At 37.7% G+C, this 24,949-nt stretch overlaps 1 protein-coding gene across 3 annotated transcripts in view; it reads right to left on the bottom strand.

The window, feature by feature from the left end:
* The window catches only part of LOC127582168 (transforming growth factor beta receptor type 3-like), a 98,714-nt gene that overhangs the window by 14,540 nt on the left and 59,225 nt on the right, over nucleotides 1-24,949 (bottom strand). For all 3 annotated transcript variants that reach the window (XM_052037234.1, XM_052037233.1, XM_052037235.1), the window contains exons 9-14: nucleotides 19,840-19,949; nucleotides 18,925-19,062; nucleotides 16,275-16,316; nucleotides 13,764-13,907; nucleotides 9,186-9,452; nucleotides 8,387-8,456 (exon numbers count right to left, since the gene is read on the bottom strand). In XM_052037234.1, the coding sequence (XP_051893194.1) occupies nucleotides 8,387-8,456; nucleotides 9,186-9,452; nucleotides 13,764-13,907; nucleotides 16,275-16,316; nucleotides 18,925-19,062; nucleotides 19,840-19,949 (771 nt within the window). The remainder of the gene's footprint in view (nucleotides 1-8,386; nucleotides 8,457-9,185; nucleotides 9,453-13,763; nucleotides 13,908-16,274; nucleotides 16,317-18,924; nucleotides 19,063-19,839; nucleotides 19,950-24,949) is intronic.

Genomic DNA, 24,949 nt, shown 5'->3' with positions numbered 1-24,949 from the left:
GGAGTTTGTGCATTCTCCCCGTGTCTACGTGGGTTTCCTCCAGGTGCTCCGGTTTCCTCCCACATTGTAAAGACGCACAGGTAGGTTAACATGGGTTTAAAATGGGTGGGGTGGACTCATTGGGCCAGAAGGGCCTGTTACTGTGCTGTATAAATAGTTTTCTTTTAGTTATTTTTTTTAAGAAGGATTTGGATAGGTACATGGAGGGGTGGGACTTAGAGGGATAATGGGCTGAATGCAGGAAATGGGACTAGCTGGGTGGGCACTGTGGTCGGCATGGACTGGTTGGACCGAAGGACCTGTATCCGTGTTGTATTGCTCTATGACCCTATCTATGCCTTATAATTTAACAAATAGGTACTTTTTAAATTATGGGGGGGGGGGTGGTGGGGGCAAGTTGGTTATTAAAATATTAAATTTGTTATAACCACGCAAAATTTTAGAATTCAAGATCAACTACCCTACAAGCCACCCAGAGGAGTAATTTGCCTCTGCTTTATTATTTTAAGTAATCAAAACCAGCTAAATTTCAGGTTGTAAATTATTGCAACCAATAGCCAGGAAGCATGCTGCAGCACAATTAAAGATACTTAACTGCATTCAAGTATCTCTGTTTGGTCTTTCTTGTCTGATGGTGAATTTATGGCCTTTTTTTTTTAAAAGTTGGCTGGTATACCCAAATTGGACAATGATTTTTGTTTTGAAGTTCAGTGCTCTATTGGTGCTTTAGTTCATTATCATTGACATCGTGGAAATGTTGGTTAATCTGTCAGTTGGATTTTCAATCAATTGTCATTGAAGTCAGCTCACAATCAGCTAAGCATCACCAGATTACCAGAGGTGACACAAATGGTGCAGCAGTTAGTGATACAAGGATTCCATCTTAACCTCTGGTGTTGTTTGTGTGGAGTTTGGACATTATCCCTTTCACTATATTGGTTTGCACTGGGTGCATCAATTTCTTCCAACATTCATGGTAGGTTAGTTAGCTATTGTTGGTGGATGGAAGGAGAATTAGGGGAGGGGACAGAGTTGAAGGGCACATGAGTGAAAATAGTTTACAGGGAAATTAGTGGGGGAAATAGTACTAAAGGGAATGCTCAGAGCTGGCAATAGACTCAATGGGCCAAATGGCTTCATTCTATGTTGTAAAATGATAAATGGCTACCTTTCCAATGGAACTAAAGAGCTCTTTGCCATAATTATATTTTCTCCAAATGTGCAGAGCATAATCTAACTTAATCCACACAGATATGTACACTCCTTATCAAGGTAACAGAAAGAACTTCCACTCTTTGAACATCAAGATGTACTATGAAATCAGCAGTGAATCATGCATGTCTGGGAGCAGTCTGGATTCCCTATTCTGTACTAGTTCTCATTTTCACCGATGGTGTCAGGCTGCATACTTGGGAATAAGGGCACTTATCTGACCACTTAATTCAGGACACCTGTTATGAACCTAAGCTGATGCTACAATCAAATACACAGATGAACCAGTCCTAAAATAAACCGTGGATCCATTATGGCTTTCTTTGGTCTGGAAATGGTAAAAATGACAGCAAGAGTTCGGGACCAACATATTCCAGCAAGGGTGAAGGGTGAAAGGCAAAAATGGCAAGATCAGTGAAACTTGGGTGACAAATGAATTGAAAGTTTGACCAGGAAAAAAAAGGAAGCATATGACAGGTATAGGCAATTGGAATTGAGTGACTCTCTTGAGGCTTATAGAGGTAGTAGGGAAGAATTTAAGAAAGGAATTAGGAAGGCTAAAAAGGGGCCATGAAATATCCTTGGCAGGTAAGATTAAGGAGAATCCCAAGACATTCTATATCAGGCACAAGATGGTAGCCAGAGAAAGAATGAGTCCCCTTGGCGACCAAAGGGGTAACATATGTAGAGCCATGGGACGTGAGCGAGGTCTTAAATGAATACTTCTCATCTGTATCCATCAGAGAGAAGGCTGTGGAAGATAGAGAGTTCAGAGAGGGGTCCATTGATAGTCTAGAGCATATCGGTAAAGGTGGAGGTGTTAGGTGTCTTCAAATGCACAAAGGTGGATAAATCCCCAGAGAAGATGAGATCCATCCCAAGATGGTATGGGAAGCAAAGGAGGAGATAGCTGAGGCCCTGACAGAGATTCTTGCATCTTTCTTAGACACGGGTGAGGTTCGAGGAGATTAGATTAAGAAAGGCAGCAAGGATAAACCAGGTAATTACAGGCAGGTGAATTCTTAACACCCTTACTTAATGGTAGGGAAATTATTGGAGAAAATTCTAAGGTATAAAATTTACAGAGTACATTTGGAAAGGCGGGTGCTGACCAGGGATAGTCAGCATGGCTCAGTGCAGGGGAAATCCTGTTTTACTAATTTGAATTTTTTTTGAGGAGCTAACTAAGAAGATTGATAAGGCAGGGCAGTAGACTGTCTATGTAGACTTTAGTAAGGCATTTGACAAGGTCCCGCATGGTAGGCAGGTCCAGAGCTTAAGGCACATGGGATCCAAGGTGAGCTGGCTAATTGGATCCAAAATTGTCATGGTGATAGGAGGCAGAGGATGGTGGTGAAAGGACACTTTTCTGATTATAAATCCATGACCAGTATATATATATATTAAAAAAAACTTGGGTATGAATATAGGAGGTATGATTAATAATTTTGTAGATAACACAAAATTGTGGATAGTGAGGAAGGTTGTCTAAGGCTACTGCAGGATATTGATCAGATGGAAAGTTGGGCAGAATGTTGACAGATGGAATTTAATCCCAACAAGTGCAAGGTGATGCATTTTGGGAAGTGAAATAGGAGTAGGACATACATTGTAAATGATGGGGTACTAACAGACCTTCAGATACACATCCATAGATTCCCAAAAGTGACAACACATGTAGATGGGTGGTGAAGAAGCCATATAGCAGCCTTCATAGGTCAAAGCATAGAATATAAAAGTTGGGTCATAATGTTGCAACTTTACAAAACACTGGTTAGGCTGCACTTGGAGTATTGTGTGCAGTTCAGGTTGCCTACTGCTCACTGGATTGTGCAGTGATAAGAGCAGAGAATGCTGTAATTACTCAGCAGGTCAGACAGCTTTTGTGGAAAGGGGAACAGAGTTAACATTTCAAGTCTATAATCATTCAACAGAAAGATCATCGAATGAAACATTAACTCTGCTTTTCTCTCTCTCTATGTGCTACCTGACCTGCGGAATAGTTCCAGCATTCTCTTTTTACTTTAGATTCACAACATCTGCAGTTTATTTTGTTTAATTATGCTGGATTGGCAAATCTCAGAGAGGCCAAAGGCATTTCCAGCTTTTAATTATTTTCCCAACGTATTCTGAGAATTAGTGAGCTTAGATAAGGACTGGATCAAGACAAATATTATTTCTTCCTCCTCCACCTCTATTCAGTAAGCTAGCAGCATTCACAGGTTCACACAGGAGTGCCATTATTTTGGTTTCGCATTTCCACCAGTACAATATGATAGAATTTCAGACATGATGAATTTCTGATGTATATTATGGACAATTAAGGCTCCCCATTTAAGGAAAAAAAGATGAAAAATTATTCCAAAGAAGGATGTCCAGTTGAAATAGATATTAGCAGACTGCTGGAATGAAGCCATAAACAGAACAGGAAAGGCCCTTGTAAGTTTTACATCCAGAAGGTTGATATATCATGAAAACACTAATCTTAGTTTTACTTGCTCTTGTCACATTAGGATTAATGTAATTGTTTTTACTGGCTTCTGTCCATATAGAAGATACAAACAAATCTCCTGCTTCCCCCTCTCTGATCATAATATATTTGAAGTGTTTGACATCTTGCCAACAAGGTCATCTTCCGTTCCTTCCCAAGGGCAATCCCACCCTGACTCAATGTAGCATTTTGTGTTCATCACCATAGTAACTGTATTACTGGGAAAATAAATGGAATGAAAAGACCTCTGTGGCAATTTGTCAGAGAAGAGGAAGTTAGTTGAAAAACTTCAGACTGCTCATTTATAGCTTTGCATGGATAAAAACCAGGACACCCTATTCTGATCATTACAACAGATTTAACTCCTTCTAAATCTAGAGTTCCAGAATTATCTTATAACAATGAAACCAAATAAATCAGTAAATACAAAACTGCATATCTTGAACAAACTTTGCATTGAACTATGGGGTTCAACTGACCTCATAAAGTTCTAAATGAAACTCATTTTATTTCCCCATCTCCACCGTACTATTATCTTTCCTGTAGGCACTAGAGGCTAATGTCAATGTAGTTATATCTGATTCACGGGAATAAAGTGGGCAAAATGATGACAATTTTTTTTGTCCAAAACCCTATACCTACTACCTTTAATAGACAAGGGACCTTGGACCTAGACTACTATTAAATTTAGAGCAAAAAACTGAGGTGATAGAAATCTGAAATACTCAGCTGATCAGACAGCATTGGTGGAGAGATAAAGTGTTAAAGTTTCAGGTCAATAGTTCATCAGTTGTGAAGACAGTGTGTTCTTCAAGCTTAAGTTGGGCCTCATTGTAACAATGCAGGAGGCCACAGACAAAAATGTCACAGTGGGAGTGGGAGTGGGGTGGTGATTCAGGCAACCAAAAACTCAGGGTCACTTCTGCAGATTGAATAAAAGGTAATCCTTCAAGATCTATAAGCAGGACTATCTGGGCAGACCCATTGTTCCAGCCTGCTCTTGCCCTACTACACTCATTTATTCCTTCCTTGACTCAATCTTTTTTCTCCTGTTACAGTCCCTTCCTGCTTACATTGGTAACACTTTGGATGTCCTTTACCACTTTGGTTGGGACAGGGAACTGAAAAATGTCGGTTTATCTTCACCATGGACATACGATCCCTCTACACCACTATCGTATGTCAGGAGGCTACTTCTTCCTTGAATGTAGGCCCAACCAGTTCCCTTCCACCAATGTACTCATTAAATTGGCTGAACTTAACCCAACCTTGAACAACTCCAATTGAAGGAAACTCCACAAACTTTCTCCAGATCAAAAGGTGTAACTACAGGCATGCCTATGGGCCCAAGTTACACTTGTGGGACATGTGGAACAGTCTTTGTTTCAGTACTATTCAGGCTCAGTCCCTCAACTTTTTCCTCAGTGCCTGCTTCCTGCACTCATACTGGATTCAAAAATGCCATCACTTTTGCTGCACATTACCACCCTACCCTCACCTTCACGTGATCCATCTCTGACTCTTCCCTTCACTTTCTGGATCTCTGTGTTTACATTTCAAGGTGTCGGCTACCCCCAAATGTCTATTAAATGCCCACAAGGTCCCACATCTATCTTGACTACATTTCTTCCTACTCCGCCTCCTGAAAGGACTCCATTCCATTCTCGAAGTTCCTCTGCCTCTATCACATTTGCCCCGAATGATGAGACTTCCCACACAGGTGCCTCTGAAATGTCTTTTCTCTTCCTGAACTGTGACTTCTCCCTTTACCATATTAAACAGAGCCCTTTACCTTATTCCACCCACTTCAGCCTTCACATCCTTCATAATTTCCACCAGCTCCAACTAAATTCCACCACCAGACACGTATTCCCCTCCCTTCCCCTTTCAGCTTTTTGAAAGGATCGCCCCCCTTCACAAATCCCTGGTCTACTCTTCCATCCTCATTGACCACTTCCTGTCTTATGGCACTTTTCCATGCACTTGCAGGAGATACAACACTTGTCCTTTCACTTCTTTCCACTATCCCAGGATCCCCTCTGTATTTTCAGGTGAAGCAGTGATTCTTCCAATCCAATGTACTGCATTCAGTGTTCACAATGTGGCTTTCTTTACACTGGTGAAACCAAACAGAAATTGGGCGAATGCTTTGCAGGACACCTGCATTCTGCCTGCAGGAGTGACCCCGAGATTCCAGTTGCCTACCAGTTTAATTCTCCATTGCAATCCCACTCCAACCCTTTTGTCAGTGACCTCCTGCATTGTTACAATAAGACCCAATTCAGGCATGAGAAACAAAACCTCATCTTCCATCTGGGCACTTTGCAGACTTTTAGACTCAGTAGTGTATTCTCCAAGTTTAAATAACTTGTTCTTTCTATCTGCATCAGAACTGTGATTAGGCCATATTCCCATCATCATTTTGGCTCAATTTTTCTTTTCTCATTCTATTTCTATAATCTGGCCTGCTGGGCATCCCCCATAGCCTCGCCATCAACAACCCATTACACTGACAAAGGAGCATAATGTAACTGCACCGAATTACCTATTTGGATTCTCTCTATCTGAGATATTCCCTTTGTTCTACCACCCCTAGCTTTTCTTCTCTTTCCTAATTCTGACTCAGGGTCCCTGGGCCTGAAAACATTAACTGTTTCTCTTTCCATATATGCTGTCTGACCTGCCGAGCATTTCCTGCTTCTATTTTTATTTCAGATTTCCAGTATCTGTAGTTTTTTTATTTTCACTTTCTGATTTTGACTTTTAGTTATTATTCACTTTTTACAAGCTGTTACGATGATCATCTGAAATAAGCATATTTCTTACTTCAGAATGGAATCTGCAGAGCTACAAGACAAATCCATAAAACTTGTATGCAGAATTTGCTCCCTGATCCCATTTTGTGGTCCATATACAACTAGCAGCCTTGTCAATACTGAAGATTCAATTAGTTTTTATAGGCAACAATACCTCCTCCATGATTGCCCTCAACACCGGTGCCCCACGAGGCTGCGTCCTCAACCCCTTTCTATACTCCCTATCCTGCACGACTGCATGGCCAAATTCTGCTCTAACTCAATTTATAAGTTTGCAGTTGACACCACTGACTGGGCCAGATCTTAAACAACAAGAGAACGGGAAAGAGATAGTGAGTCTAGTGGCATGGCATCCATACCAATACCAATTTTTATTGATGAACCATAAAAAGCATCCTATCCAGATGCTGCTCTGCCCAAGACCACAAGAAATTGCAGAGAGTACTGTATGTTAATGATGTCTTTAAAATCTGTTTATTAATTGCAATTGATATATTCTCAAATTCAACTCAACAGTTGCAAGCAATGAAGAAACAATTTGAAGGGATTTAAATATGTTAAAGAATAATTTGGAAAATGAGCAGAGGTCACTGATGTGAAAAACAGAAGGAAGGTAGATCTACAGGAATCCAATTTAATATGGAAAAAAATACGATGTTATCAATCCAAATATTTCTCGTCAATTAATTCTTTTGGTAAATTTATATTTTTAAACAGAAATATGAATATTTGTACTTATTGAACTGCAACTGGTGTCAGCATAATACCTTTTTTTTCTCTAAAATATATTGGAAACTTGACATCATCATAAACCATGGAATGTCTGTAAAATGAAGCTCTTTATTGCTCAAACTACATGATACATAGAACATAGAACAGTACAGCATGGGACAGGTCATTCAGCCCACGATGTTGTGCCAATCTTGATGCCAATTTATATTAAATGTCCTCCTCGTGTATCATCCATATCCCTCCATTCTCTTCATATGTCTATCTAAAAGTCTCTTAAATGCCACCAAACTGACTGCTTCCACTACTACCCCAGTAACCTATTCTAGGCACCTGCTATTCTGCATAAAAAACTTACCCTTCATGTCATCTTTAAACTTCCCCCCTCTAACCTTAAAAGCATGTCCTCTGGTGTTTGACATTTCTACCTGGTGAAAAGATCCTGACCTGCCTGCCCCATCTATGCCTCTCATAATTTTAAAAACCTCTACCAAGTCTCCAACACTCTAAGGAGAATAACCCAAGTTTGTTCAACCTTTCCTTATAGCTCATACCCTCTAATCCAGGCAGCATCCTGATAAACCTCTTCTGCACCCTCTGCATAGTCTCCACATCCTTCCTATAATGGGGCGACCAGAACTGCGCGCAATACTCCAAGTGCGGTCTGATTAAAGTTTTAAATAATTTCCCCAAAGTTCATAACTCAAATTATTATATAATAAATGGGTTTGTTTCGTATGGGAGATAAACTTCCCCACATCTTAATACCAGTTTCAAAAGAGGACCATCACTGCATGCATTTCTAATTCCAATACTTTATCTCCTTTGAGTGCGAGATGGTATCCACTTTTGTTTTGAAGAATTGTGTCCACTAAGAATTTATTTCTTTTAAGCTCTATACATCTATAGATGGCAGATCTATCCCCTCAGCCTGGTCTAAATTAAATCTAAACAGTGCAAAGTTCAACTCATTGTGCCCAGTGTGCCCTTTAGTGTCTTTACCCTCTTTGTTTTTACTTCATCTTTCATTACACAAATTCACGGAAGTAATGCTGCTGCTCAAAACAAAAATAACATTAAGTAGCTTAGTAATGTAAAAATTCATTAAATAAAAGCTTTATCAGAAACTTCAACTTACCAAGTTGTTTAGGACTATTGTTATCTATTTTCAAAGCTTTAGATACCTTTCCCACGAAATGGCATCTATTCTGGAAAAACATGAGGGGCTTTATTTTGCATGCCTTGGTAAGTGGTTTTATACAAAAATCCTTTCATGTAGTTAAACTGCATTTACATTTTTTGTTACCCTTTGCAATGATATTGATAAGAAATATTTAAGCAGTGACATTTAACATAATAACCATTTTGTTACATCAAAGTTCTCATCTAATATGGTTGGATAAAACAAGAATCACAAAGCTGTAATATTGACATAATTCTATCTAGTATTTCCATTCTGTTTTACTAATTATTTTTCGGAAAGTTCACCATAAGGTTTCTTTCAAGATAGTGGTTTACATTTTGGTTATACAAAGGAACAGAAATAAATCAAAGTAGTAAGTTCTAAAGAGCATAATAGAGGAAAGGAAGGTAGAGAGATGTAGATTTTGCAAGAAAATTCCAAAGACTTTAGTCCATGACAACTGAAGGCACAACTACCAATAGTGGAGCAATTAAATTCGAGTGCAATCAAGAGGTCAAAATTGTAAGGCTGGAGGATGTTAGATAGGATGGAGCAAAGCCATGGTTTAAAATAAAGCTGAGAATTTTAAAATCAACACTTTGCTTAACTGGTAGCCAATGCAAGTCAACAAACAGAGGTTATAGGTGGACAGGATTGGTCCAAGCAGTAGCAAAAAGATATAGCAAAATCTGGACCAAACAATAATACCAATAACAAAGATTGATGATATTAAAATACTTTAACAGCAACTTACTGGTTCAGTACAATAACTTGTATTGCATTCCATGATTACATCCTCAACAACTGGGCTCCAGAAGTTATGAAACATGAACTTGAAATGATTGGACCATATTTCAGATTGACCACATTTAGCTTGAAGTGTCTTTAGATTAGTAAGGGTCAACGGCATGTCACGAAGACTGAGCAATTTATTTGTAGAATTGTTAGTAAACCTCGGGATGAGGGAGCAGTTATATTTTATTTGTTTTAACATCATTGAGTTCAGCGAAACAGCTAAAACCTGTAAAAATATGAAATTACAATTAATACTAAGTAGAACATTTTCATGACTGATAAAACAAAATGGGCTTTACATTTTCTTTTAGAGGTTGTAGCAAAGTTCAACCACAATCAAATAATACAAATTATTAAATTGGTACTTTATAAAACACAACAAGAAAGAGTACTCAGTTCTCTGCAAACAATGTTAAACAAGAATCACAAAGAGTGGTAGAATACAAATGAAAACGTGTGTTCTGAGGCATTGTCAATATAAATAATCAATTTCCTCAGCTTTAGTCAACTCATTGTGAATCAGCCTTGAACTTCCTTTCCATAAAAATGCCACACAAATCCCTTCACTCAAATGTGATTTTGAAATCTGGGCATGTGTATGGGTAAAGACACAAAGATGGATGTAGCTGTAAAGGGTTGAATTGGAATTTCACATTTGAAATTCATTTATACAAATAACCCAAGCAATTAAAGATGTGTGATTTTTATTGAAAGGTTTCTCTTATAATGTGCTTCATTTATATTCTGGCACACAGTTAAATTTCAACTATTAATTTCATATTATATGAACATCAAATTAGTGACATTTGACAGCAAATAGGAATAGTACATTTTCAAATTTTATTGAGTACATCTTTAAAAAAAGGAATTTTCCATTTGCAGGAATAGATGTCTATTTATCGTGTTTTTTGATGGGTATCCACGTTACAACTTAGTGCACAAGTGAAGTACCAATAAAAATGCAGCTTTGGTAATACTGCTGAATTATCCTTTCATCATCCCAAGAAGGATTAAGCTGGTGTAAAAATTAGTCCAATCCATACCGGATTAGTTAAATTTGAGGGTTCATGGAATGAACAAGGTGAACCAGAAAAATCTAGAGAAATGTAATACACACGTGAATGGGGATTGTACAATTATGAGGAAGAAAGTTAAGAGTAAAGTGAATTTCATTTCTATTAATTATTTGCGTTTAGTTTATATTTTGTAATCATTTAAATTTGAAATTTATTTTGTTGATTTCATTTAAACATTTATAATTTACTTTGTTTTGTAATTATTTATTACATCTTTAATACTTTAAATATTAAAGAAGCTGTCATTTTCTCCCCCAATGCTTTGACAAGGCCAATAGGAGGGCAAGGCTTTGCTATTTGTTCAAGGCTTAAAAAGGAGCTTCTTGGACATTCTTGTTCTGGCCCACTCCCAGGACAATCTAAGCCAGCTTGGATTCAGAGTGGTAAGTGCAAAGGAATGGGAATGCTGATAGTGGGCCTTACTCAGGACAATCCAGGCAGATAAATGACAAATGTATTCATGATTTACACATTGCATGAATGATTTCAAACAGCAATTGATGAAGTGGAAGCCAACCTGAAGTCTTTAGTAGGCTCTATGTTAAATTCTCATGTAAACTTTATACTATACCAATGACACACAACAAAACCAATAGATCTTTGTATTCAATTCTTTTAGATTGTGTAATTCAAGGTCAGAGGATTCACAGGTGCTCTGAGCAGACCTCCCACAATTTGAGTGTTATCTCTGGTGTTGGGTGTATATTACTTGAGCATTCAGTATTACTGGAGCATTACTGGAAGCATTCAGATTTTACAGCCCAGGAAGGAAACATCTGAGAGATGACCTTATAGAGATAAACTGTTCAAAAACAGTAAATCATAAACACTAAATTAAATTTTTTGTTTAGAAATAATGCATAGGGACTAAGGTGCAGTTGAGTAAAGGGATCATATAATGACTAGGCAACACTTCGAATGAACTTCTGGATGATGTGATAGAGATGAACATCCAGTTTCTAACTCTGAAACAACTCCAGTAACAAAAAGGGACTGTGGTACTTTTACATGGATGTTATAATGTGGGTTGAATGGTTAATTAAATTGTGATTCATTGATGTCAAGCATGTTCACTCAGATCTTTTAAAAAATATTATTAATCTGGAGAAAACCAGCCAGAAGCTGGAACAAGAGGGATAACACATAGGAAACATTTTAAGCTGAGAAAATGCAGAGTTATCTACAACTTCCAGTCTTTTTTCTGTGCAGAATGGATTAATAAATTCACTGTGTTCTTCAAATTTACAGCAGTTCCTCAAATTTATAGCTTGGATAATTTCAAGGTAATCAGGCAAAATCAACATGGCTTTGTGAAAGGGAATCAATCACGTTTGACCAATTTGTGGGAATTTTTTTTTAAGTTGTAACATGTGCTCTGAATTTACTTTACTCAGATTTCCAGAAGACATTTGAATAGGGCCTGCATCAAAGTTATTGTGAAAATTGTATAGGAGCAATATATTGCCATGGATAGAGGATTGGTTGACTAACAGGAAATATATAGCAAGTATAAATGAGTCTTTTTTTGGGTGGCAAGTTGCAAGATGTTGCATGCTACAGGGATCACTGCTGGGGCATTAACCTTACAATTTATTTAAATGTATTTAATGAAAACATCAAAGGTTTATTGGTGACGACACAAAGGTTCATTGCCATTTAATATGATCATGGTTGATCTGATTGTAACCTGATTTCTGCATTCCTGTCTACTCTCTGTAATCTTTCACCTGCATGCTTATCAAGAAACTATCTAGTTCTGCCTATAAAAAATATGTAAAGACTCTGCTTCCATTGCTCTTTGAGGATGTGATTTTAAAAATAAACATCAAAGGTTCATTTGCTGACGACACAAAGACAGGTGGGAAAGTAAGTTGTGAGGAGAATACAAAGGGATAGAGATAGGTTAAGTGAGTGGGCAAAGATCTGACAAATGGAGTATAATGTGGGAAGATGTGAAAGTGCCCATTTTAGGAAGTAAATACAAAGGATTTGCAAGTAATATAATGTTATTGTTTATGCTAAGGGAATTAAAGACAAAATGCAGAGTTTATGCCTCAGTTATACAACACTAGAGAGACCACAGGTTGAGTAAGTTATACAATATTGACTTCCTTGTTTTAGGAAGGATGCCTATGCTTTGGTAGCAGATCACTGAAGATTTACTTGATCAATACCTTGGAGCAAGCAGGTTGTCTTGTAAGGAAGAGTTGGATAGGCTACACTTGTATCTGCTGGAGTTTAAGACAGTGAGAGGAAACTTGATTGAAACAAATAATATCCTTAGAGGTCTTGACAAGGAACTTGTGGAGAGGATGTTTCCTCTTGTACAAGAATGTAGAACTAAGTGTCACTATTTAAAAATCAGCATTGCCTGCTTAAGCCCGAGATGAGGCTAAATATTTTTCTCTCAGAAGATCATGAATCTTTTAAAGTCACTTCCTCAAAGGGCAATGGAAGCAGAGTCTTTGCATATTTTTTAAAGACAGAACTAGATAGTTTCTTGATAAGTAAGCAGGTGAAAGATTACAGAGAGTAGACAGGAATGCAGAGATCAGGTTACAATCAGATCAACCATGATCATATTAAATGGCAAAGCAGACATGAGGGGCTGAGTAGCCTACTTGGCAGATAATTTGTATGATCATATGCTCATAAGTTCATTTTAACCAAAAACGTCTCAATGAATAGCATGGAAAACTAGATTTTTTTTTACTCCATCTTCCCCAGACCAAGGTCATCGTTAGTGACTTTGAAAAAAAACAGAATCTCCTCCTCTATTTTCTTGCATGTGGATATTAAGTAGGGACTGGAAATTGTCAGTGGAAGCAGCATAATGTTTTATGCAGAAAGTGGGCCATCATGTTTTGCTTTATCACACAAGTTAAACAGCCCATTTTTCATTTTATAGTTTCATTGTTATGATACCCAATGCACATATAACAGCACAAGACAGTGAGGAATATTGTAAAGGATAATATTTTAAACTGTGATGTTATTGCTTTCAGGATATTTCAAAATGCTTCAGCGACAACTAGGTACCTTGAAAAGTGGTTATTGTTGCAATGAAGGCAAAGACAAGGACCGTTGTATAGAAAAAACATTCATAAACAAATAAAATGTTTTTATTGGTGCCGGACTAGAGATGAATGTTCTAGCATTTGCAGTTATTGCAAACATAATTTTTGCTTTTCTTTGTACAAGACCCTCTAGAACCTACAAAATGTACCCATCTAAAAAGGTTTTCATTATTCATCAAATTTTAGTGATTTCATTAGTAGATGTTACGGACTCTGAATTCCTAATAGAAGAACAAATCTGACAAATGTTATAACAGAGTTAACATACACTTTTTAAAATCAAGGTTTTTATGGGCAAGGAAAAATAAGCAAGAACAGACAGTCACAGGGCAAACGCATAATAGTTAGATAAACCTTGTTTAAAAGCTGAAAATATCATTGTACCTCTCCATACACAGTTGTGCAGTTGTAAAGCTTTGAGGATGACTTTTTAAAGCTAGGAAGCTCATGAATTCTAATGTATCTTCCTTCATTAATATTGTTCAGCTTAAGGATATCACAAATTGTTTGTACACGTGGACAAGTTATCTGTTTAGAAGAGAATACAACATGATAAATCACAATGAATAGAAAATTATTAATTGGAATTTCAATTCCATTTAAAATTGTGCCCAAAAATTGTGCCAGCCATAGTAGACGAGTAGTCAGATAATAGTTATCGAAAAGAATACTTTTTATTTATCCCCTTCCATGAGCTCAGGACATCTGAAAATACTTTGTAGCAACTTGAGTATTTAATTACAGCTCCCATCTGCCTTCCTGCCACTGCCAACTGTAGTCAAGGTTGTAATGTACAGAACATATTGCAGACAATTGCCCACATACAGCAAGATCCCACATATTGCAATGAGATAAATGATCAAATAATCAATTTCAGGGATGTTGGTTGACAGATAAACACCCTGCTCTTCTTCAAAGATAAATTTTGCTTTCAAGTTCATTTGAGTGCAGCTGAGTTTCATGTCTCATCTGATAGGTGGCACCTGAGTGTGTAACATGTCCACAGTGCTACAGTGAGCTCTCAATCGAGATTAAATACAGTAATCAGGTTTCTGGAGTGGGACTTGAATGCACAGCTTTCTTATTCAGAAATAAAAGTGCCCCAATTGAGACGTGATTATAATACTATTTTCCAAGTGCAAAGAGAGACAAGGAATACAATAACAAGAAAGTCAAGATGATAAATTCCTGATTCAGCTGATCCCATATGGAGTAAGCCACAGCGAGTATGACAATACTTGCAAAAGATTCTGCTTTTAAAAATTCATTCTACATCAATAACTATTTTCGTGGGTTCACCACTTGGAAATTTAGTGAGCCCAAGGTCCAAGGAACTGATACAGTATTGTATCAGCTTTACACCAGGAAGGACCTTTTTTTTCCATGTGTTACACCAGATAGACACTTGCTAGCAAGTCTGGGTTGGGTCAGATGGGTCATGGGGCCCGGGGATGAGGGGAGGATTATGCATCAGCAGAATTGATCATAATGCTCCTCCTCCCATAATCTGTAGTGAAGAGGTCAGTGACACCATCCCAGTCAGAAGTTGTGGGATTGCAGTGTTTGAGTGGTGGTATTGGGATGAGTGTCAGTTGTAAGTGATTTATGTTGATGAGATCGGCTATTGCTGGTCAGGGGTGAGAGGGGAGTTGTGTTGGTTAATGAGCAGGATTTGGAGGATTTGGGCAAAGTCATTAACTTGAGGTGTTGTGGGGATTGGTAACTTTGGTGAAGGGAGGGTGGGGATGATACAAAGCAAGCAAATAGCTTACGAGTCCTAACTGAATTAGATTCCCATCATTGCAACAGAACCTTTAAATCATGCAGGTGAAGAGAAAGCAATGCAGTTTGGACCAACAAGACTCAAGTTCTTTCAACAGCACTCCAAATGAATATTGCACTGGAATAGCATCACTATATGGAAAGAAAGCAGCTAATCTATGCAAGCACAATTTGTGAAGGGAAGTTTCTGAGCAAATATCTCTCATAATAAGATTTAACCCAGAAAACCATGTAATTGTATCTTATTCCAGAAAATACATTTTTATGTGTAGCACTGAAAAGAGTAATGCCACGCAAGTGAATTTTTAAAGAACAATCTTTTAGTACAAGGGTATAGAAGTGAAATATGGCATTACATCATGGCCATCTGATTAAGGACTGCTGTCACATTCCTCTTTTAATACACAACATACTGGAAATTATCAGTCTATTTTTGCATTAGAGCTACAAATAAGTAGCATACATTTCTAGCAAGTGATGCCTGCCAAGAGAGCTCCAAATAGTGACAATCTTTCGGCTAGGACCCAATGGAGCAACACTTCCAAAAGAGTCTTTAAAAGGAATAGTGTTTCCTCCTTATGATTGTCAGTATGTTTGGTATGCCTGTATAATTTGCTGTAATATTCGTGGAACAGTGTTTAAAAATATATAATAGCTGCTCCCACTGATTATGGTGCTATCTCTTAGCAGTGGGTAATCTGCACAGGATGCATGAGACAAGACTTTAGGATTATCTGACAGGGAGTCTCAGACCCGAATTGTTAACTGTTTCTTTTTTCACAGTTGCTGTCCGAGCAGCTGAGTGTTTCCAGCATATTCTGTTTTTTTTTAAATTCTGATATCCCTCCCATTCCCCCCCCCCCGCCCCCATTTAAAACCATGTCTACCTTTCTTTTATTTCCAAAGCAGAGGAGCATTCAGGTGGCACACATGATTTGTTTATCACTAATTTTTCTCGATGGTATTACAATCATCTAATGTGCATGTTGAACTGAGGATTTTTACAATGTTTGTGCTCTGCAATTAGTGTTTTGATTGACGTAAAATTTAAAAGCTGCTGTGTTCAAACAAACTCTATTTTCATTAGAAAAATGTGTTCAAAAGATTACTTACATCATACACTTTTTCATCTCCATTGAATAACTTTATCCTTAGCTGTGTAGAAAATAATATTTTGTTAGTTGATTTTCTAATTGTAACTATTCTAAGTATAAATACGCATCAAGTCAGTGAGGAGGCCATTTTTTTTTTGTGTTTTTCCCTTTTTCCTCCTAAGCTTCTGAGAGCACCAACACATTACAGCACTGTTCAACAACCTCATATTACATTGTTCATGTTCTGATGGATTGTAAGTAGGTTATTTGACCATGGCACGGGGAGGAAGGCGAGGGACAGTAAGAAAAAGCCAACTGAAGCCAAGCCGATTGTTTTCAGCCAATGTTGCTTTATGCAAACTTAGCAATAAGGGTTACTCAGTAGTTAAAAAGACATGGGAATCCTGCTTAGCTTTTCCAAGCACTCAACCCAGAGATGACAATGCTAATCATACAGGTTGAAACTCTCTAGTTCTGCATTCTGTGATCCAGCAACTCCCATGGTCCAGCACGTTTTGAGTCTTTAATACAGATCTATACTAATGAACTAATTCTTACGAAGATCTAAAATTAACTAACGTCTGTACTAATCTGTAGCTAATTAACCTACCAGTGCAACTTCTGTGATCTCAGACGAGACCGATCCGACATACAGAAACTTTGGGTTACGGACAGTTCTCAGAATCCTTACATGATCTGGGGTATGTCTATACTCAAAAAAGAACACTTCTGCTCAGAGGAAGATGACTGCAGGCAATTTCTGTGATCCATATTTTCTGTGGTCCGGCGCCAGTCAAGACCCAAGGGTGCTGGACTAGAGAGTTTCAACCAATTTCTCTCCCTGATCCAAGATTGGCTAATTCTAAGGCTACTATTTCATTAAGACTAATATTCAAGTATTCTTTCACATGTGATGTTATAATATGGGTTGTTTTTTTTTAAGATTCATTTTTGTTGTACTTTTCCTCCTGTATACCAAACACCACCTCATCATCTATTAGAAAATGATAATTCTGGAACAGTCACAACAAAGGGAAAACTAAAAAAATAACATCACTGATTTAGAAAGGGAACCACAGCCTAATATTGGTGATCAGATGAATGCTGGAATCTATTATTAAGGGGATGGTAACAGGGATCTTAGAAATTGTGATTAGGCAGAGTCAATATCATTATCCAACTTTACTGATCATTTGAAGGAAAATTAGCTTTATAAAAGCTGCAAAGAATCTATAAAGGTGATAGCTAATCTGAATAAGAGGGCAAAAAATGGCACATAGAGTTTAAGATGGGTAAATGTGACATTACGTAAAATGGAAAAACAGAATATTTTTTTAAATGGTAAGAAATTAGTAAACTTTGGTACACAGAAGGATCTTGTGCAGACTCACAAATACAAAAAGTTAATGCGCAGTAACAATTAAACAAAGAGGGTTAGGTTACAAGAATAAGGGAGTCATAGTGCAATTGTACTGGACTGGGTGAGAACACACCCAGATTAGTGTGTGCGTTAGCATGTAGCGGAGACAATTCAAACAAAATTCACTAGATTGACTTCTGGGATGGAACATTAATTGATGAACAAGTGTTAAGTAAGTTTGACATATAAGCATCAGCGTTTTGGAGAATGAGAAGTAACCATATTAAAATGTAGTTTTTAAAACTAGTACTGGAGAGACTACTCCCTCAATTTGAAGCGCCTGGAATTGGAGGGCATGGTCTCAAAATAAAGACCAGTCATTTAGGACTGAGAGGAGGAAAATTATCTTTATTTACAAAGCTGTAAATCTTTAAGTGCTTAGTTGCCAAATGCATTCAAGTTTGCAAATGATACAGTTCACATTGAATGGATATGGGGATTGAGTAGTAAAGTGCATGAGATGGAGGATCCATTGTGATCTTATCGAATGGTGGAACAGGTATGAGGAGCCATTTGAATGACTCCTGCTTACAGTTCTTATTTTCTTAGCATCTATTTCAAGGCTGCCACAACTCAAAAAAATTAGGTGGCCAACAAAGATGCTCCTGGTTGGAGATGGCTTTCGGTTTGCTCTGTAACTGAACTATCAAAACATATTATCTGTTATTTCACTACTACCACCCCATTTCCCACTCATCTGGTTGCATGTCACAAAACAGAATTATTTGGAAAAGGTTGTAACGAAAATGGCAACACATGCAAGGCGACTATCAAACCAGTAAGTCATCATTAACTGTTGCTAATTGTTGCTAAACGCACATCTAGCAATGTCTCTTAGGTGTACACTAAACACATCATCAAGTGACCTTTACTAGCATTCATTGTGCATAAACATTCACTCATTCTTTCATTTCAGTTCTTTGCCTACAATTTTGTGCTTCCTTGCATCTTGTAAAGGTACTGGTTCATGCTTGAGTGCTATTCATTAGTGCATTGCTCAATTAGTTGATATTTTCAGATTACTACAGGTATTCCACATATAATTTTCCCCAGGGGATCTGTATACAGTTCAAACACATAAAATATGGTACAAATTATTTCATTTCATAACATACAAAATTATTATAATCAAACACTTGTCTTAAATAGATTTACTTATGCCAATTATAGTTATTCTGATTATAACATGACAGAACCAATATGCCAATAATATTAACTTGCCATGGAAGTGTTTTGGTAAGGGAAATACCTTGTTAATATAGTTATGACCATCTATACTCTCTCTGGTTTTACATTCAGTGTAAGGAAAGTATTTCAGATAGAAGTGTGTCTCATTACTGCTTCCTTTACAGTTGTCATCCAATAATGTGATTTCCCGAATTAAATTCTGAAAAGGGAGAAAAAGTAAACTTCAAATATTAATACGCATGCCCAAGATCAGTGACCTTAATAAACAGTTCAGATCACATTCAACAGTCTTCAAAATTTACCATGTAACAAGTGTATTTTGAACTGACGACCAATAAATGGAAGAGCATACATCATGAAAGCTTCTTGCATGAAAAGTTAACAATAGCTGCATTTATATACATTCCAGCTTTGATTTTAAAGTTAAATATACGACCATAAGTGCAAACTTTTCTCTCAGATAAAATACAGTCAATGGTTTAAACAACCAACTACTGCAATTTCTAGATAGATCTGTAAATGATGAACAGCCTATCACTCGTTTCCAACACAAGGTTGCTTAAGCAAGCACCTCATGGTCTTATGCCTCTTGCAAGATTATATTTACAACACTGACATAAAGTGGATGAGATATAAATTTGCAGAGTGTTAATTTACAAAGTGGAAATCTCTGCATTTTTGTACCAATCTGTGAGGGACTGCATGATGTATGTTAAAGGAAAAACCATAATTTTAATTTGTAAGATATTTTGTGGACCCAGGCTTAGCTTGGTCTGTTTCTCAACCAATATTGATGTAGGAGCTACCAAACTGTCTGCTCTACAACAGCTAGTGTGCTGTAGGGAGCTCTTTTAGCTTCTGCTTCTTGCCAACATTATTCAAAAGAGGTTAGAAATCGAGGTTTCAGTGACTTTGTGCCACGGGGGTGCAAATCTAAATCCTTCCTCCTTGTCTTAGAAGCAATATATATATATACCTTCTTAGATTTATTAACAGTGATTTCCATCCCCAATTCTCCACAGTCGACAGACTTAATAAAATTACTTGGAGACTCCAGTTGCAACGTAGAAATATGGCCACCATTTGCTGAGGAAAAAAAATATAGCTTATAGTCAAATATACTTTTTCAAAAGAAAATCCATATTCTGTAGATACTAGAATAAGAAAAATAACACATAATGAGCATGAAATGTGTTCTCATGGAATGAGACCATTTTCTGTTCAATAACTATATCTTGACAATCACAATCCATTAGACTCTGGCTTCACAACACAAGTCTTTGTTGAGACCATTTCAGAGTATTAGTTTGCATTTGACACACATTGTACCAAAAATTGCAGCTCTTTCCCCTGCACTTTAAAAAAAAATGGTTGCATTTCAACCACAAATTCTGCATTTATTATGTTAAATGCAAAATTAAATTTCTAGTTTTTAGATAAAACAAAACCAACAAGTTGCAAAATAAAAATCAACATATGGGAAATGTGCTTTAAAATAAATGCATTGTTTTGCATATTTGTGGAGATCTTAATCCTTGATATTTGAAGTTAATATAAACTATATTTCATAAGCAAATGAAAATCTGAATTGATTTTGAAGTTTGCAATTCCATACATAAATAAAATGTCTTCACATGGCATCTATTTCTCTCCATAGTTGGCTTATGTTTGACAAATCTTAAGCCAAATATTCCATGTTTACATTAACAACAGCAAAATCATATCACTATATTACAATTGCATAATTCAATTTGTTCAATACACAGAATGAAAGTAGTTTAGCCAGGAAGGGGTATTTAGCTCATCAGTTTGCACCAAAATGTATACTTCATAGGAACCTCCACTCAGCATTCTTCATCCAATTCTTCCATCATACATTATTCCTTTCTCTCTCATATGTTTCACCTTAAATACACATGCTATTCACATGGACTAGTCCACACGATAAGTAGATTTCATATTCTAACCAATCTCCTAATTGATCAGCTGTGATTTAAGTCTACAGCACCCTCTGTCAGCTGGCATTGTGTCTCTAGACATTCTCTTTGTTCTCTCCATTCTCCCCCTTCTCAGAAATCAAACACATTTTAAATTGCAAACTTGCCTTAGCTCGAACAAAAGGTCAAACTGAATTGTTACCTGTTTTGCTCCCTGACTACTATGTACTTCTATCATTCTCAGTTTTTAACTCCTAAATTTCCTGTTGGATTTACTAGTGGAAACATCCTCTCTACCTTACAATTCTTTCAGAACTTTGCAAACCTCAATTTTGTCATTCCTCTGCCTTCTCACTTCCGGAGAAGAGAGCCCAGCTTGTTCAGTCTTTCCTATTGTTATAATCACTTAATCATTGAACCATCTTTGATTCCCCCCCCCCCCCCCACCATATCTTTTCCATCCATCATACTGTAATTGAAGGCCCTCCGATTCATTTGTTATCATTGGATTTGAAGTCCTGATCAAACATCTGTTTCCCCCATTCCTTTCCACATTAGTAACTGATTTACCATCATACCTCACCACTTTGGAACCTCCTAGCGCATAGACCCTGCCACTTGCATTATATGTCCACAGGTCCTTAAAGATAGCAAGACAGGGTAATAAGGCAGTTTAGAGGCTTATGGGATGTCATTCTTCATGAATAAATGCATAAATATAAGATCAGGGAAGTTAGGCTAGAACTATTCATAACACTGCCTAGGTCACAGTTTAAGTACCATGTAGAGTTCTGGGATTTGAGGTCAGCATATTACTGGAAAAGTGTGATTGCACTCAAGAGGATGTAGTGAAGTTTTATGAAGATGTTGCAGAACTGGAATATTATAGTTATGAGGATGATCTAGTGTTGTTTTCTTTGAAAAAGAGGATACTGAGAAGAGACTGAGCTAGATCTAGTTAGAGATTAAGAGATCTAGTTAGATCCCTTAACAGGGGATCAAAAATTTGGGGGTTTAGATTTATGTTAATTAGTAGAAGGATTAAATAGGAGATGAGGAACCAGTTTTTCATCCAGAAGGTAGGAGGAGCCTAGAACTTGCTGGCTGAAAGAGTGGTACAGGCAGGAGTCCTCGACACCTTTAAATAGTACTTAGATGTGCACTTGAGCAGCCATGACTTGGTTAAAAACAGAAGGCTGAAAAGGTGGGATTAGGCTGGAGAGCTTGTTAATCAACAAGGATGGCAAGATGGGCCAAGTGGCTTCCCTATGTGTCTTTTCTTTTATATAAATCTATGATTTGGTTGTGCTGGTATGATCTTTCTCACTCAATAAAAAGTATATTGCTTTACAATACAAGATGTTCCATTTTAAAAATCATTTAATAATGTTTAAAATCCTGACTGCTGTTTCAGTTTTATTTTCTCATGTTGTTTGCTGATCCAGCAGGTTAAAAGAAATAATGTGAAAAAGGTGGCTAAGAGATATTCCAGGTTTGAGCCCCACTCCATGTACATGAACATAAAATTCTAGTCTGGCATTCCAGTGCAGCAGTACTGTGAGAATGTTGCGTCATTGCAGGTACTGCCTTTTGAATGAAGTGTCAATCTGAGAACATGTGTATAGGTTTGAACAGGAGCAGAGGTCACAAATTATCTGATTATCTTATTCCCACTTTGCAAATTACTTGCCATGCTTATTCCATTACTTCATTGGCTGTAATGTCCTTTGGGACATTCTGAATGTGGTTATAAAAATGCAAAGCTTTCTTTATGAGACATCACATCTCTAGTTGAGTTTACAGTAAAACTCTGTTAATCCAGCATGCTTGGAAATTTGATGGTGCCAGACTGGCAGATCTTCTGGACTGTTGGATAATATTCCTATAAATACCCTAATATACTTTTAATTCTCATTTAAAAAAAGATATTGCACAGTAGTATAATAAATCTTCCAGTGGACCCAATAGGTTTTAAGGGAGCACAGGACATGGGGCCCCAGTTTCAAGGAAACACAGGAGGGCCCTGGCAAGTTTAAAGGGAGCACTAGAAACAAGGTACCAATGTGTTTAAAGGGAGAGCAGGAAACAGGGCCCTGGTGAGTTTAAAGGGAACACAGAAAACATCACCCAGTGAGCCGGATGCCGACATCAGGGTTGCCAAATAATTGGACAGTGGATTATACGAGTTTTTCCTGTATTCACATTAGGAACATTTTCATGAAGACAATGTATTGATCTGAAATAATATTTTTGAATATTAGCATTACAATAAAATAATAAATTCTTTTATTGCAAAATTCTGCAGCACAAAAGACATAGGAGCAAAATTGGGCCATTCAGTCCATCAAGTCTGCTCTGCCATTCGATCATGGCTGATTTATTTTTCCCTCTCAACCCCACTCTCCTGCCTTTTCCTGTAATCTTTGACACCCTTACTAATCAAGAAGTTATCAACCTCTGCTTTAAATATACCCAATGACTTGGCCTCCACAGCCGTCTGTGGCAATGAATTCCACAGATTCACCGCCCTCTGGCTAAAGAAATTCTTCCTCATCTGTTCTAAAGGAACGTCCTTTTATTTGGAGGATGTGCCCTCTGGTCCTAGACTCTCTCAATACTGGAAACATCCTTTCCACGTCCACTCTATCCAGGCCTTTCAATAGTCGATAGGTTTCAATGAGATGCCCCTCATCCTTCTAAACTCCAGCAAGTACAGGTGCAGAGCCATCAAATGCTCCTCATACGTTAACCCCACTCATCCCCAGGATCATTCTCGTAAGCCTCCTCTGGACCCTCTCCAATGCCAGCACATCCTTCCTTAGATATGGGGCCCAAAACTGCTCACAATACTCCAAATGTGGTCTGACCAACACCTTATAAATCCTCAGCATTACATCCTTGCTTTTATATTCTAGTCCTCTTGAAATGAACGCTAACATTGCATTTAACTTCCTTACGACTGACTCAATCTGCAAGTTAACCTTTAGGGACTCCTGCGCCAGGATTCCCAAGTCCCTTTGCACCTCTGATTTCTGAATTCTGTCCCCATTTAGAAAAGAGTTTATGCCTTTATTCCTTCTACCAAAGTCCATGACCATACACTTCCCCATATGGTATTTCACCTGCCACTTCTTTGCCCATTCTCCCAACCTATCCAAGTCCTTCTGCAGACTCCCTGCTTCAACACTACCTGCCCTTCACCTATCTTTATATCATCCACAAACTTGGCCACAAAAAGCCATCAATTCTGTCATCCAGATCATTACCATGTAACATGAAAGGTAGCAGTCCCAACACCGATCCCTGGGAAACACCACTGTTCACTGATAGCCAACAAGAAAAGGCCCCTTTATTCCCACTCTTTGCCTTCTGCCAGTCAGCCAATCTTCTATCCATGCTAGTACCTTACCTGTAATATCGTGGGCTTCTATGTTGTTTAGCAGCCTCGTGTGGCACCTTGTCAAAGGCCTTCTGAAAATCCAAGGAAACAACATCCACTGACTCTCCTTTGTCTATCCTGCCTGTTACTTCCTCAAAGAATTCCAACAGATTTGTCAGGCAAGATCTCCCCTTAAGGAAACCACACTGACTTTGGCCTACTTTATCGTGTGCTTCCAAGTAACCAGAAACCTCATCCTTAATGGACTCCAAAATCTTACCAACCACTCAAGTCAGGCTAACTGGCCTATAATTTCCTGTATTTTGCCTCCCTCCCTTCTTAAAGAGTAGAGTTATATTAGTGATTTTCCAGTCCTCTGGAACCATTCCTGACTCTAGTGATTCTTGAAAGATCACTAATGTCTCCATAATCTCTTTAGCCCATCAAGCCTGTACCAACTCCCTGAAAGACTATTCAATTGGACCCAGCCAAAGTTCTCTCCCCAGTCCTGAAATGATCTGCCTCATTATTCCTTTCTGAAGGTCAGTTCTGAACCCACATACCACTAATCCAGCCCTCTTCACGGGAAATACATTCCAGACCACAATGCATCTCATCATATTAAAAGGTCATCGATCTGAAACATTACCTTTGGTTGTCCATTCATACTTGCTGAATATTTGTAGCTTTTTCAGACTTTATTTCCTACATCTGCAGATTTTTGCTTTCCATCTCATCTCTACTTTCATTGCTAGCTATCAGCGTGTCCT

The sequence above is a fragment of the Pristis pectinata genome, chromosome 23 (genome assembly GCF_009764475.1).
Source record: "Pristis pectinata isolate sPriPec2 chromosome 23, sPriPec2.1.pri, whole genome shotgun sequence".
Classification (NCBI taxonomy): Eukaryota; Metazoa; Chordata; class Chondrichthyes; order Rhinopristiformes; family Pristidae; genus Pristis; species Pristis pectinata.
This window is presented reverse-complemented; position numbering and strand designations above follow the sequence as displayed.